General features: G+C 35.1%; 2 protein-coding genes across 6 annotated transcripts in view; both read left to right on the top strand.

Annotated features, from left to right (window-relative positions):
• The first annotated feature begins 7 nt into the window (after nt 1-7).
• LOC124954795 (fatty acyl-CoA reductase wat-like) lies at nt 8-7,903 on the top strand. 4 transcript variants are annotated; one of them, XM_047508247.1, is made up of 13 exons: nt 705-734; nt 938-1,119; nt 1,813-1,906; nt 1,994-2,239; nt 2,361-2,506; nt 2,580-2,882; nt 2,987-3,283; nt 3,362-3,619; nt 3,737-4,752; nt 5,762-5,855; nt 5,943-6,092; nt 6,529-6,689; nt 7,270-7,418. In XM_047508247.1, exons 1-9 carry the CDS (start codon nt 720-722, stop codon nt 3,840-3,842), a joined length of 1,647 nt encoding a protein of 548 aa, XP_047364203.1. In that variant the 5' UTR covers nt 705-719; the 3' UTR covers nt 3,843-4,752; nt 5,762-5,855; nt 5,943-6,092; nt 6,529-6,689; nt 7,270-7,418. The 4 variants fall into 4 exon arrangements, with proteins under 4 accessions (XP_047364204.1, XP_047364203.1, XP_047364202.1 ...); XM_047508246.1 differs by having other exon boundaries at nt 6,529-6,706; XM_047508248.1 differs by lacking the exons at nt 705-734; nt 3,737-4,752; nt 5,762-5,855; ... (1 more) ...; nt 6,529-6,689; nt 7,270-7,418 and adding exons at nt 8-138; nt 7,645-7,902.
• A 2,849-nt stretch (nt 7,904-10,752) lies between these two features.
• The window catches only part of LOC124954798 (Krueppel-like factor 6), a 252,099-nt gene continuing 247,454 nt past the window's right edge, over nt 10,753-15,397 (top strand). The window contains exons 1-2 of one of the 2 annotated variants that reach the window (XM_047508257.1): nt 10,753-11,575; nt 11,772-11,823. The gene's annotated coding sequence lies outside the window, so the exon portion shown is untranslated. The remainder of the gene's footprint in view (nt 11,576-11,771; nt 11,824-15,397) is intronic. The other variant, XM_047508254.1, reaches the window with a different exon arrangement.

Below are 15,397 nucleotides of genomic sequence, written 5' to 3'. Positions count from 1 at the left end.
TATAAAGATTTATTTCAAGCTGGTGAATTATGTATGAAAATTTCGGAAATGTATTGTTATCGTGAAGTCTGTTTTCAATATGCAATTTCCTTTATATAGCGCTTACGAAAGCATTCTCAGTCAGAAATTAACCGCACAGTAAGTAGGACTAGAAATCTTTTAATGAAAGATAAGCTAATATTACTTTACACTTCATATGAATTTCGGTGCTAAGAAAATATGTGATTTTTTATAAAATTTCAAGTTTTAATTAACAGCTAAGAATGCCATATAATATTATTTCATTAAAATTAGGGTATTACATTTTTATTTATGTTAGATAAATATATAAAGTTTATTCACTTGCGATTGCCTTTTATATTAACGAAAATATCAGAAATGGTGCTTCCAATTTAAATTTTAATCAGAATAAAATTCGAAAGTACGTAAAATATTATTTAAATTTCTAAGTATGATGAATTTCTGGAAAAACAGTAAAAAATTATTACTTTCAGAGTATCACAAAAATTCATTGATAAAGACATTAGAAACGGTATTCTTAAAATTTTTTAATTATATAAAGGCATTCTTTGTCAATAATAAATACAATTACTTTTGTTCTGCATTAATCATCATAGAAAAATAATTTGGAATTAATTCAAATCCAAATACTCCAATATATCTGAAAACAATAAATATATAACTAAAACCACTTTCATAAGCACTGATTCATCATAGAGATGCATCATAGAGAAGTGCGTTTAAATACATTTTTTCATTTTATTTGTCAATTTATTTCTAAGATTGATTGTTATTATTTTTTATCATATGATTATTATTATCGAATCAAAATTTTTACATGAATACGTATATTAATGTTTTTTTACATATAAAATTATTAATTTTTGGTGTCATATAAAATTATTTTCTTTCTACTTCAAAAAAAAAAAAAAAATAGAATCCAAAGATGACTTCGTTGGACACCCAAACATGTCCGGAAAGGAACATGTTTTCTATGGTAGAAGAATCGAATTATTTTAATCAAGAAAGCGAAGTTTCTGAGTTTTTCTCTGGACGAAAGATACTGATAACAGGAGGTTCTGGATTTTTGGGGCGACTTATACTGGAAAAACTTTTGAGGTAAAAACGATCGTATTTTTACTTTCTGTCGCAGTAATATTTCTCCGATTACATCATTTTGACGTTCTTTATTTTTCCAAGTTATCGTTAGGTTTATGAAAATTTATTAAATGACCTTTCATGACCAAAATAATTAATTCATTATCGATTCATATGTGTAGATGATATACTTTATATTTTACCATGAGCAAGTCATTGAGCAACATTATATTTATTTTTCGTAAATTATTTCGATTATGGATTAGTCCCGTTTTTTGCAATTTTACAAACAATTAAGTAGGTATAGTTCTTTTTTTAACGAATTGAAGATTAATTGAAGATGCAACGATTGAATTTGATATGTACTTGCATTTTCGCAGAAGTGCTTTGTAAACTAGTAAAGAAATTTCATAATCTCGGAGTAATAGTAGAATGAATTCGTAACCATGATCAAACATAAGTCAATTTTCATGTCAATTTTCCTCTTAAATATCTGCCTCGAGGAAGAAGGAAATATTAAGAATACTTCTTAACATATAATATACGTTATTACTATACCCTCTTATTATTATTTGTTATTTATCTATTTTTTCTGTGTTCCTCAATTATCTCCACAAAAGTGTAAACGCTCGAACACCTACTCCAATGTTTTATTTTTACATGGATTTAATTTACATGAGAAAGTTTCTATGAGCGTATTGTTAAAATTCTTAGATCATGCCCAAAAATTGAAAGGATTTATTTATTCATGAGAGGAAAGAAACAGAAGGACATGCAGACTCGATTTAAGGAATATTTTAACGATATCGTGAGTTGCGTTGCAAATTTTTTATGGCTTATTTTGATATTGTGAATGAAATTGCAAATATTGTGCGATGTGTATTTTGTTATTTAGGTTTTCGACAGATTGAGGGAAGAACAGAAAGATTTCGAAAAGAAGATCGTTCTAATAGAAAGCGATATGAATGAATTGAATTTAGGAATGTCAGAAAGAGACAGCGAACGTATTAAAGATACTGAAGTGATTTTTCACTGCGCAGCATCGGTACGTTTCAATGAAACACTTCGTTTCATAATTAATGTAAACGTCAGAGGAACGAGGGATCTTCTTTTGCTTGCACGAGAAATGCCGAATTTGAAGGTACGTTCTTCGCATGTAGATTCGCGTATCGAATGGGAAAGGAATCAATTTATTTATACATTAACTTTACCTGAACGTTTATCGTTACAATACATTTCACTATTGTTGCAATACATTTTAGATTTTTACCTATGTATCAACGGCATATTCGCAATGCATTTATGAAAGAATCGAAGAGAAATTTTACAATCCACCGTTCAAGACTGAAGACATAATAAAATTGACGGAGATTTTGAACGATGATCAATTGAACTTAATTACGCCAGAGTAATGGGACGAGATCTTATTCGCTCATTTTTCCTTTATTCAAACCCGATGAGCATAATCATTTATGTTGCAGATTACTCGGTAAATGGCCCAACACTTACACGTACTCAAAAGCAATTTGTGAAGACACTGTACGGGAATATTCAAGAGGACTTCCAACTTGCATCGTTCGTCCATCCTCTGTTTTGGCAGCGGAAAAGGATCCGATTGCCGGTTGGATAAATAATTTCTACGGTTTGACAGGCGCCTTGGTGGGTGGTAGTATTGGTATTTTTCATGTAATGCATCTTGATAAGGAGTTAATACACGATATTGTTCCCGCTGATTATGTGGTCAACAATATCATCGTATCAGCATGGGACACCGCGAAAAAAAAGTGCGATCTGTTTTCTTTCTTTCTTGATTTATTTCAAAAAGAAAAGCTTTATTCTACATTTTGCATAGTATTGACAACAAATCAAATAATAATTTTTATCTTAGATCTATATCACGGGTTATTACTAATTTCGATAAAGATGACAAGTCCTTAACAGATAACGCGGAAGAGATTCCAATTTATAATATCGTCTCCTCTGTTCAAAATCCAGTGAAATGGAATTACTGTGTATCCAAACCTGCAGGATTAGTTTCTATTTTTCCGTACAGCAGATCCTTGTGGTACCCCTTCTTTATAGGATTGAAAAATGAATACTTTGTCTATTTATGCATAATTTTACTTCACTGGATACCGGGATTGATAGTCGATTCACTAGCTTTTCTCGTCGGAAGAAAACCAAGGTAATACTGATCGATATATAGATGATTCAAGCGACGATATAATGTTTCATTATGATTGAAACGCAAACTCTTTTTCAGGTTATTAAATATTTATAGGAAATTGCATAAATTGACCAATGTAATGAATTTCTTTACAACACATCAATGGGAATTCTCAAATGATAATGTTTCGAAGCTATGGAATAAATTATCTGTTGTCGATAAGAATAAATTCTTCTTTAATATTAGCGATCTCGATTGGGATTCTTATTTTTTAACGTATTGTAAAGGAATTCGAGTATTTCTGCTGAATGATCCTTTGGAGACGATAAATGATGCTAAAATTTTGTATAAAAGGTAAATGTGTTACTATTTTTTACCTTTTATATTTTCAGTTATTTTTCATTGTTTTTTTTTAAATTTTTATTGTTTGTTTAAGATTGAATCGTCATTTTTATTATTTAACAATTTCAGATTGCGAATAATTCATTATACGACGGGAATTGTCCTATTAATTTTGTTACTTTGGGGTCTCTACTTGTTATTACAGTTTCTTTATGCATCTTTGTTATCCTTCTGAGCATCCAAAAACATGAATGGACGCAAGAACGAAGACGGAATATAAACTGATCTTCGATTTAAGATTGAATGAATTTATTCTTTTTTTGGAGATGGTGACATGCAGTTAATTTTGAATTTTCCCGCCTTTTTATTTGTCGATTCGCTAGAACTTTATGAATCTGTCCACTTAAAGATGGCACTAGTTAGTAGTAGTTTGTGGGTTTTGTCGTTGATGACACACTATATAGAGAGAAACTTTGGACATCAAGTAACAATTGTAACATATTTATTTATTATTGTTGCTGTACAGCGAGTATAATCAGATTATGACTTTTAGGAGCTATGGCTCTGGTCTATAAAAGAGTCGAAAAAATAATAAATGATTTCTCTTGTGTTTCCGGGGTTTTTGTCGTCTTTGTTGTTTTTGCTTCTTTTGTTGTCTGTAATTTGATTTGATTCGTTTTCCACGTATGTATTTAATGGCGCTGTGGCATGTTAGTTATATTTCTTGCCGAAGGAGGCATAATATTCGCGACGAGATTGCCACAGGTTCTTATAACGATTTATTATTTATGTACGACTATTTGAATTTTCGTTCAATATATAAGTTAACATTAAATTTGTAATCAGATTACACATTTTTTTAATAATATATATTTTATATATATTATATACCATTTTTATATAATTATATAAAAGTATCTGTTATCATGATGACTTTCAATTTTTGCGGAATAATGAACGAATACTTCTTTAGAGAGCTATTTATATCTGATGTATATTTCGAAATTGTATATGCATTAATATTACAATGCCCATTCTCCATATATCTGTTTCTTATATATATAGGAGTTAGGTCAAGTATTTGCAGTTTGAAGTCAACCGCTGTTTAAACCCGATTAGAAGAACAATAAAGCTTTTAATTAAAGGTAAGGTAATATTACTTCATACTTCATATGAATTTCGGTGCTAAGAAAATATGTATACTTTTATAAAATTTCAAATTACAATTAACAGCTAAGAATGCCATATAATATTATTTCATTAAAATTAGGGTATTATATTTTTGTTTATGTTAGATAAATATATAATGTTTATTCACTTGCGATTGCCTTTTATATTAACGAAAATATCAGAAATGGTGCTTCCAATTTAAATTTTAATCAGAATAAAATTCGAAAGTACGTAAAATATTATTTAAATTTCTAAGTATGATGAATGTTTGGAAAAACAGTAAAAAATTATGGCTTCCAGAGTAATACAAAAATTCATTGATAAAGACATTAGAAACTGTATTCTTAAAATTTTTTAATTATATAAAGGCATCCTTTTTCAATAATAAATACAATTATTTTTGTTCTGCGTTAATGATCATAGAAAAATAATTTGGAATTAATTCAAATCCAAATACTTCAATATATCTGAAAACAATAAATATATAACTAAAACCACTTTCATAAGCACCGATTCATAGATGCATAGAGATGTGCGTTTAAGTACTTAGTCTTTTGCAATTTTACAAACAATTAAGTAGGTATCGTTTTTTTTTTAACGAATTGAAGATTAATTAGAGATGCAACGATTGAATTTGATATGTATTTGCATTTTCGCAGAAGCGCTTTGTAAACTAGTAAAGAAATTTCATAATTTCGGAGTAATAGTAGAATGAATTCGTAACCATGATCAAACATAAGATGTCAATTTTCCTCTTAAATATCTGCCTCGAGGAAGAAGGAAATATTAAGAATACTTCTTAACATATAATATACGTTGTTACTATACCCTCTTATTATTATTTGTTATTTATCTATTTTTTCTGTGTTCCTCAATTATCCCCACAAAAGTGTAAACGCTCGAACACCTACTCCAATGTTTTATTTTTACATGGATTTAATTCACATGAGAAAGTTTCTATGAGCGTATTGTTAAAATTCTTAGATCATGCCCAAAAATTGAAAGGATTTATTTATTCATGAGAGGAAAGAAACAGAAGGACATGCAGACTCGATTTAAGGAATATTTTAACGATATCGTGAGTTGCGTTGCAAATTTTTTATGGCTTATTTTGATATGGTGAATGAAATTGCAGATATTGTGCGATGTGTATTTTATTATTTAGGTTTTCGAAAGATTGAAGGAAGAACGGAAAGATGTCGAAAAGAAGATCGTTCTAATAGAAAGCGATATGAATGAATTGAATTTAGGAATGTCAAAAAGAGACAGCGAACGTATTAAAGATACTGAAGTGACTTTTCACTGCGCAGCATCGGTACGTTTCAATGATACACTTCGTTTCATAATTAATGTAAACGTCAGAGGAACGAGGGATCTTCTTTTGCTTGCACGAGAAATGCCGAATTTGAAGGTACATTCTTCGCATATAGATTCGCGTATCGAATGGGAAAGGAATCAGTTTATTTATACATTAACTTTACCTGAACGTTTATCGTTACAATACATTTCACTATTGTTGCAATACATTTTAGGTTTTTACCTATGTATCAACGGCATATTCGCAATGCATTTATGAAAGAATCGAAGAGAAATTTTACAATCCACCGTTCAAGACTGCAGACATAATAAAATTGACGGAGATTTTGAACGATGATCAATTGAACTTTATTATGCCAGAATAATGGGACGAGATCTTATTCGCTTATTTTTCCTTTATTCAAACCCGATCAGCATAATCATTTATGTTGCAGATTACTCGGTAAATGGCCCAACACTTACACTTACTCAAAAGCAATTTGTGAAGACACTGTACGGCAATATTCAAGAGGACTTCCAATTTGCATCGTTCGTCCATCCTCTGTTTTGGCAACGGAAAAGGATCCGATTGCCGGTTGGATAAATAATCTCTACGGTATGACAGGCGCCTTGGTGGGTGGTAGTATTGGTATTTTTCATATAATGCATCTTGATAAGAAGTTAATACACGACATTGTTCCCGCTGATTGTATAGTCAACAATATCATCGTGTCAACATGGGACACCGCGAAAAAAAGTTCATTTTTGCATTATTTTAAAAAGATAAGTTTAATTCAACATTTTATATAGCATTTGTAACGAATCTATATAACCGGTTATTACTAAATTCGATAAAGGTGACAAATCCTTAACAGTTGACGCGGAAGAGATTCCAGTTTATAATATTGTCTCCTGTGTTCAAAATCCAGTGAATTTGAATTACTGTATATCCAAAAGTATAGGATTAGCTTCTATTATACCGTACAAAATATGCCTGTGGTACTTCTTTTTTTTCCATTGAAAAGTGAATACTTTGTCTATTTATCCATAATTTTACTTCACTGGATACCAGGATTCATAGCCGATTCACTAGCTTTTCTCGTCGGAAGAAAACCAAGATAATACTGGCCAATATCTAGATGGTTCAAGCGACGATGTAATGTTTCATTATGATTGAAATGCAAACTCTTTTTCAGGTTATTAAATATTTATAGAAAGTTGCATAAATTTGCCAAAGTAATAACTTTCTTTGCAACACATCAATGGGAATTCTCAGATGATAATGTTTTGAAGTTATGGAATAAACTATCTGTTGTCGATAAGAATAAATTCTTCTTTAATATTAGCAATCTCGACTGGGATTCTTATTTTTTAACGTATTGTAAAGGAATTTGAGTATTTCTGCTGAATGATCCTTTGGAGACGATGAATGATGCTAAAATTTTGTATAAAAGGTAAATGTGTTACTATTTTTTATCTTTTATATTTTCATTTGTTTTTCATTGTTTTTTTTTAAATTTTTATTGTTTGTTTAAGATTGAATCGTCATTTTTATTATTTAACAATTTCAGATTGCGAATAATTCATTATACGATGGGAATTGTCCTATTCATTTTGTTACTTTGGGTTCTTTACTTGTTGTTACTTGAATTTATTCTTTTTTTGGTGATGCTGATATACAGTTAATTTTGGAATTTACCGTCTTTTGATTTATTGACTATTCATTCTTCACTTTACGAATCTGTGTATCGAAAGATGTGAAATTTAGGAGTAGTTCGCTTATCTATATATTATTTATGGATCGCTTTTTGAATTTTATCTAACACATAATTTTTCTGACGAATATAGTAATCATGTTAGTTTCATGTTTCATGTTAGTTATTAATATTAAAAATTCTTTAATATAATATCTTTCAATATGTGATACCTTGTTTATATGATTCTACTAATTTAAATCTTCATTAAATTATTGCAGCAAATAAATATGCGTTTTGTAAGTTATATATATAGATATTTATATATAGAGTAATAATTTTTCTTTTTCATGATATATTTGTGTGGCAAGATCAAAAAGGAAGTTTCAAAAAAGGAAAGGAAGAAAACAAATAAATAAATAAAAGAAATAAGGACCTGTCGTCCACACAAATCGAGATAGCGTTTAAGATAATTTCAGGTTTGCTTGATATCGAAGATTCCCGACGCGAACGCGTAGTTTTGCGAGAAGGAGAGAAGAGAAGAAGAACCGTGCCGTCGAGGATGATCGGAAAAAAATGATTGAACCTCTTGCGTACCTGCTACGTTCTTCGACCTATCGAGGTCGCGTGTCGCGACCTCGTCGTACGTGGCTCCATTACCTAAGACACCGCTCGTGCCTTTAGATTCCCGTACGTCGCTAAGACAGAAAGAGAAAGAGAAAAAGAGAGAGGATAGATTAGGATTCTCTTCCTCGTATACAGTACGTTTTATCGAGAGGTAATGCTTATATGATTTTCGATATTCTAGTCGACAATACTTTCCGATCAATCATTAGAATTTTCATTCGTACGAAGGAAAACATGTTCTTAAAAGTATTTTAAAATCAGTCAGTCAATCTGTCAGTCAGTCAGTTCGGAGTTTAACATAAGACGAAGCAATTATCGAAGGAGGTGTTTTCTTAAGAAAATTTTTTGGATCTCGCGATAGTATTCGAACGTAGGCGTCTTTGTCTTCGTTAGACAACGGTTCTGTTTCTCCAAGGCGTGGCCATTGATTTGTCTACATCCCGGTCACACTGTAGAAAAAGCGTTGGATCGATTCCGCTACGAAAGTCTTGGATAGTGACACCCACATCTACGGCCTTCGGCGATCGATCGATCTAGAGAAAGAGAGAGAGAGAGAGAGAGAGAGAGAGAGAGAGAGAGAGAGATTCTTTGTTCCTTCGTCATCGAACATCACTATTCGATCTCTCGCTGCTTTTTCAACTCTTCTCTTATATTCTATATCTATATTCCTTCGACGTTTTCGTTGGTGTAGATCTCTATCTCGAAAAGTTATATCCTTCAAAGAGAGGAAAAAAAGGACAAGAAAAACAAAAAAAGAAGAAGAGAAAAAACGAAAAAAGTAACAAAAAAGAAAAAATAAAGAATATTCGCAGGCCATGCCAGTCGCGTTGTCAGTCGCGAGACGGACGCTCTCAGGGACAGACAGGAAATCAACCGTCAGAATGACGTCCGTACATCGTCGGCACTCGCGATGCACTCAATTTAAAAGTTCCACGCTCGGATATACCGACAGCTTGTCGGAACTTTTACAGAACGAATGCCAGAATAAGGAAGAAGGTTGCATAGCTAGATAGGATAGGATAGGATAGGATAGGATAGGATAGGTAGGTAGGTATTCGATAAAAACGCCGCAATGCGCGAACATTATCTTTTACCCGTTGAAATAAACGATTCCGTAGGTGAACTTATTCGGCCATGTAAATATACGAATGAAATTGCTATATTGATTTGTTCTTTTTCTTCCTTTTCTCATTTTTTTTTTTTTATTTTCATTTTCTCTCCTTTCGTATTTTTTCCCCTCTCTTTCTTCACTCTTCGACTTACACGATTTATTCTTTCGATTGGTAATACGAAAAAAAAAAAAATTAAAAAAGAAAAAACACTTTTTTTGAAATAGTTCGATGAGACGATCGATTGGACAAAAAGGGAAAAACCCGACGTCGCGGCCACCGGCTACGGTCGGTGTTGGCTGTAATAAGAAGACGAAGAGAAATACGGGAGGGCCGATACACGGGCGAACGGCCTCGCGCACCGACGAGGAGAGTTGTACGGAGGATCTCGTGAACCAACCGGCGATCGAGGAAGGCAGTGCACGCCCGGCCGCCGAGACGAGTGGATGGTTGTAGCTCGTGCTCTGAAACGTAGGATAGACAGATCGTGTATATAAAAGCTTTTTACACAAAAAGAAGGAAAGACAGAAAAAAAAGAAACGAACTGTCAATATTCCTAGATAGATCAAATTATATAGAGAGCGAATGACAGAGAGAGAGAGAGAGAGAGAGAGAGAGAGAGAGAGAGAGAGAGAATGTGAATGCAGTGATTTTCTTTAGGGATAGGACAAGAGAGAGAGAGAGATAAAGAAAGATAGATAGATAGATAGACACATAGATACAGAGAGAGAGAGAGAGAGAGAGAGAGAGAGAGAGAGAGAGAGAGAGAGAGAGAGACAAGGGTGGTTGGAGCGCGTGGCGATCAGCTGATCGTCGGGTGTACTGTCTCGTCGGCCGTAAGAAAGAGGAAGTGGTGAATGCTCTTTGAACTCTGTTGGCAGCGGAGAGACAGAAGATGCGGTCGGAAGGTCCCCTTGGCACGTAATGTCCGCGGCGCTCGCGCCAAGAAGGAGCGCGTACGTCGAGAGAGCGTCGACGCCGGCAGTCGGCGGTGATCGGTGCTCGAAGAGCGTCGTCGCCGGCGCGGTGCGTGCTGCAAGTGCTGCTGGTGCTGCTGCTGGTGCTGCTGCTGCTGCTGCTGCTGCTGCTGCTAGTGGTGGCAGTGGTGGTGCAAGTGGTGGTGGTTGTCCTGCTGGTAGTGGTGGAGGCGGAGGTGGAGGTGGCGGAGGGAGAGGGAGAGGGGGAGGGGGAGGAAGGTGGTGGTGGTGGTGGAGAAGGAGGAGGAAGAAGAGAAGGAGGAGGAGGAGGAGGAGGAGGAGGAGGAGGCGGTGGAGCCACGCGAACTCGTCGGCGAGCGTTCGACGAGCCAACGCCGCCGTTCCGAAGTGCGTCGCGAGGCGTGCTACGCTTGAAATCGAAACGAGAAGACCACCTCGACCACGAGAAACACGCTCCTCGTCGTTCTCTCTCTCTCTCTCCGCACGCTCGGACCAGAAAGAGAGTTTGGCACGCGCGACCACCGAGAGAGAGAGAGAGAGAGAGAGAGAGAGAGAGAGAGAGAGAGAGAGAGAGAGAGAGAGAGAAAACAGAAAACAGAAAACAGAGGGAGACAGAGACGCCCCGTCGAGGGCGCGCGTTCGCACCTTCTTCTCTTCTTTATTCTTCGTCTTCGTTGTCTCCGTCATCCTCTTCGAGGATCAATCGAGGATTCTTCCCTCTTACGCGAGTCGAGGCCCGTTCGAAGGACCCTCGATTGACGGGGTCTTCGTGTACGTTTTCTCTAAAACCGATATCGAAACATAGACGCATAGATAGAGAGAAAGAAAGAGAGAGAGAGAGAGAGAGAGAGAGAGAGAGAGAGAGAGAGAGAAAGAGAGAAAGAGAGAAAGATAGAAAGACGTGTGACCATTTGTAGTGCAGTGCCTCGTCCATGTGAACACGATGACAACCACTATTATTACTATTAGTACTACTATTGTTGCTACTATTAGGATGACGACAAAGACGACGACGTTTTGCTTGCTCACGCGGAAAGTCTGTGATAGTCGATGACAGCGACGCCATTGCTCGGATTAAACGGACACAGACGGCCGAGGATCGTGTTCCGGGAATCGTCTTGATTGGAAGATCCGGTGAGTGCGTTTACGATTTATCGATCTATCGATCCTACCGCGAAAGTGTATTCTCTTTTTTTTTTTGTTCTTTCTATTCGCTCGTGAAAAATTTGTGATATTTTGTGCGTTACTTATCGTTCACGTGTGAAGTGCGTCTACTGCTTTCAGAGAAACTGTCAGTTTATTATTATCATTTTTTTTTCCTTTTATTAAGCTTTAGTAAGGATTATGGATCCGGATGTGCGAGTTACCGGACGAGGAAACAGGTGCGATCGTTTTTTATTGTCTCAAACGGAATCCTTTATTCGCAAGATTCTCACGAGAACTCGCGAACGAATTTCGCGCGAAGAACTCGTATTATATCGAATTACTAGATTCGTGTTTCTTATTTCCTTCGACTTTATGTCCCTTTCATTGAATCGATTTAAATCAAACGTCAAGAATCATTTTCAATTCATTCGAAAAAATCAGAAGTAATCGCACGAATCGCGCTACGAGTCTTACGGTCGACGAACCTCTATCGATCTTTAGTTTCTATCTACCTTCTTCTTCTACATTCGTAATTTCTCATCACACAAGAACACAATTTGAAAAGGATAATCGCGAACGATGATCGATATTATCAAACGTTTTCAAATCTATTCGAATACAAGTTTTACTATCGTCGTCGTTGTCGTACTGTAGTCGTTTCGATTTCTTCATCACGGTATTTATCCTTAAAGTCACTAGATCGTAACGACAAAACAATCTAGAGACACCACCGTTCCAACAAAATTATTATTATTATTATTATTTTTTTTTTTTTCTCTTTTTTCCTTTCTTTTTTCTTTTACGATCATAACGCGAACTAGCAAGAATGAGTTTCGAGTCTATTAGCTGCTGTGAGAAACGAGCTTTCACGATTCCACGATTATCTTAATAACGAATATCTTATACTCTATGTTCGACGTATTGCAATGAAATATCGTAGCTCATAGAGAAACTTGCATGAAATTCTTTGACCAAGTACACGTACATACATTTATTCTAAACAATTAATCAATAATTTTCCCTTTTTTCTTTGGGTATTCTTTTTTTTTTATATATGTATTTTTTGTTTATTTCGTTTTCCTTTTCTTTTATTTCTTTTTATTTATTCTTCTCGCGAATTACTCGAAAGCGAGGAAGCGAGACGGTAAACGAGATAAAATGGAAAATGCGTAACGCGGTTATTGATAAACGCTATGCGTCACTAACCACGATCGATAATAAATAAGCAGCGCCCGCATAGTGCAGGTAGAAAAGCGTCCGATAAGACAGCCGGCAACCGGCTCTAAGCGACGCGACGCTTCAAGCAGCCACCGTCCTCCTTGTCGTAGAACTCCGCGATAGGCTTATCGACGTTATGCTTCTTCTCATCAATTTTTTATTGTAGTACCTACTTTTTTTTCCTTTTTTCTTTCTTTTCATTTTTTCTTCTCTTTTCTTTTTTTCTTTTCTTTTCTTTTCATCCTTTCTCCTCGACGATTGTGCGCCAATATATATATATATATATATATATATATATATATATATATATATATATGTATATAATAACATAAAGATTATCTCGAAATCGTTTTCAAACGGAATTTATTCATTTTCGAAACGATTATTCATTTATTGTGTAGGAAAGGAAAGAGAAGAGAGATACGTGGTCGGGCATTGACACGAACGGTGTCCTTCCTCGATGGATATCGTGGCTTAATTTGCGGTTACCTTCTTCTTAATTTGGTTTTACCAAATGAATAACGTTTTCCAGTGGCATTAGTACGGTATAGAGAGAACGAGAAAGAGATAGACAGATAGATAGATAGATAGATAGATAGATGGAGAGAGAGAGAGAGAGAGAGAGAGAGAGAGAGAGAGAGAGAGAGAGAGAGAGAGAAAGAAAGGCAGGGCAAAAGGGTTATTAGTCAGTTGCAGTTATTTCATTTACTAGTCGCGTTCTTCTCAGTGGTATACTACCAGTTGTTATTCCTTTATGGGGGACTTGCGACAAAGCTCGGTCTCCACTTAGATCTGAAAAGTTTATGAAAAGTTATTGTTAATCTACGTGGAAATTGCACTTTCAAGCCAATTTGATTTTACTCTTTTTTTTTTCTTTTTTTTCGGACAAGCTTTAACATAAAAGCTTTTCGTTGATATTATTGAAAGATATTTCACCTTCTGTAATGTATTACGTTCTATCGCACGAAATTAAGAATTAGAAATGATGGGCTCAAGCGCTTTTAACAGTGACTTAAACTTTACCAATGATTTTTCGTCGAGAGAAAAAGATGCTACTCCGAGATAACGATAATTGCGTATTTAACATTTATTGTTCCTTAAAAGTTATATTAGTTAGAAAACATTGTGGAAATAGGTAATTTATGATGGATTTAATAAACTCATCCGATGTAATTTAAGAGAAACATTTAGTCGAACGTTGAAAACGAAGCTTATCGAATTCCGAAGATTGATACGAGCGAATGCATCATCGGTAAGAGAAACAGAGAGATAGATGGATAAATAGATTGAGAGAGAGAGGGAGAGAGAGAGAGAGAGAGAGAGAGAGAGAGAAATGTGTTTGAATGATGAAGAAAAGAGCTGTTCTTCGACTCGTTAACGGTTTTGACTATCCACCATGCGCTTTAATCTCAGCTGACCCAATTGCCACGACCTTTCCAGCCTATGGCTATGAGAACGTAGCTTCTTTTTGTGAGTTAGAGTCGCGTTAAACTCGGCCGTGGGCTATTTGAGTACCACCTAATTAAGCGACGCCAGTATAACTCCGTGATGAATTATCATTGTCCCTCAAAGTTCAGACTTGGCTTTCTTATCTGTCAAATCAGCTGATATATTAAATTGCGTCTCCTTCTCGTACCTTTTAACTCGGTCGAGACTCCAAAGAGAAACGAAGAGAGAGAGAGAGAGAGAGAGAGAGAGAGAGAGAGAGAAAAGAGAAATTTATAATCGCTGCGACACATACCCATGTAACCACGCACCTTGCGCATTCCACTTGATTAATGAACGACCCACCCGTTAAGTGTTTCATTAAACAACCTATGGTACATTGACAAACTTCGATCATCCATTTCTGCTTGATAATTTGTCTTTCGTATACTCGATCTATCAAGTGGTTGCGCGTGCATCCACGAGATCGCGTTTCTTCCAGGATCGAGCGAGATCACTTAAATGAGATCGATTACTGATAAAATCTTGAAGGCAATTGCTTCACGAATTTTCATTCTATAAGATGATCGATAATCTATCGATAGTTTTAAGTAATATTTAATGAAATTAACGACGACAATATTTTTCATTATTTTTAATTATATATTTTTATCGTAATAGAGTTTGCTAAATAATTTATATTCAATGAAATTTTAATCTTACAGGTAATATAGTCGAGTGTACTTTTTTTTTCTTTTCTTTTTTATTCATTTTCGTATAAGGGACTCAGTTCTCCAAAGTAGTTATCGAGTATCGAACAGGCGGATAATTGTTTGGGATAACAGGATTATTTTTAGGCAACAATCCAAATCTTCATGTTATTCGTTTCTTGGTGCGTTAGATGACGACGATGGCTGGTATTTGAGATAGAAAGAGAAAGAGATAGAAAGAGCACGTGCTCTTTCTGGCCGACTCAGCTTCGTCGAAGCAGCCTCCTATCTTGTTGCCTGTCAGATTGTTGACATAGGCAGTGACACGTTTAATAGGATTATTTATGCTCCTAAAGGCGCTTAAACGGTCCCATGTTCGTATCGGCTTCATCTACCTGACGGCGCGTAGCATAATTATGTCGACACGACTCGTATATCGGGTTCGCCGAGCCAAGTG

This window comes from Vespa velutina, chromosome 16 (genome assembly GCF_912470025.1).
Source record: "Vespa velutina chromosome 16, iVesVel2.1, whole genome shotgun sequence".
NCBI classification, from domain to species: Eukaryota; Metazoa; Arthropoda; class Insecta; order Hymenoptera; family Vespidae; genus Vespa; species Vespa velutina.
Note: the sequence above shows the minus strand (reverse complement) of the source record. Positions and strands in the feature narration are given on the sequence as shown.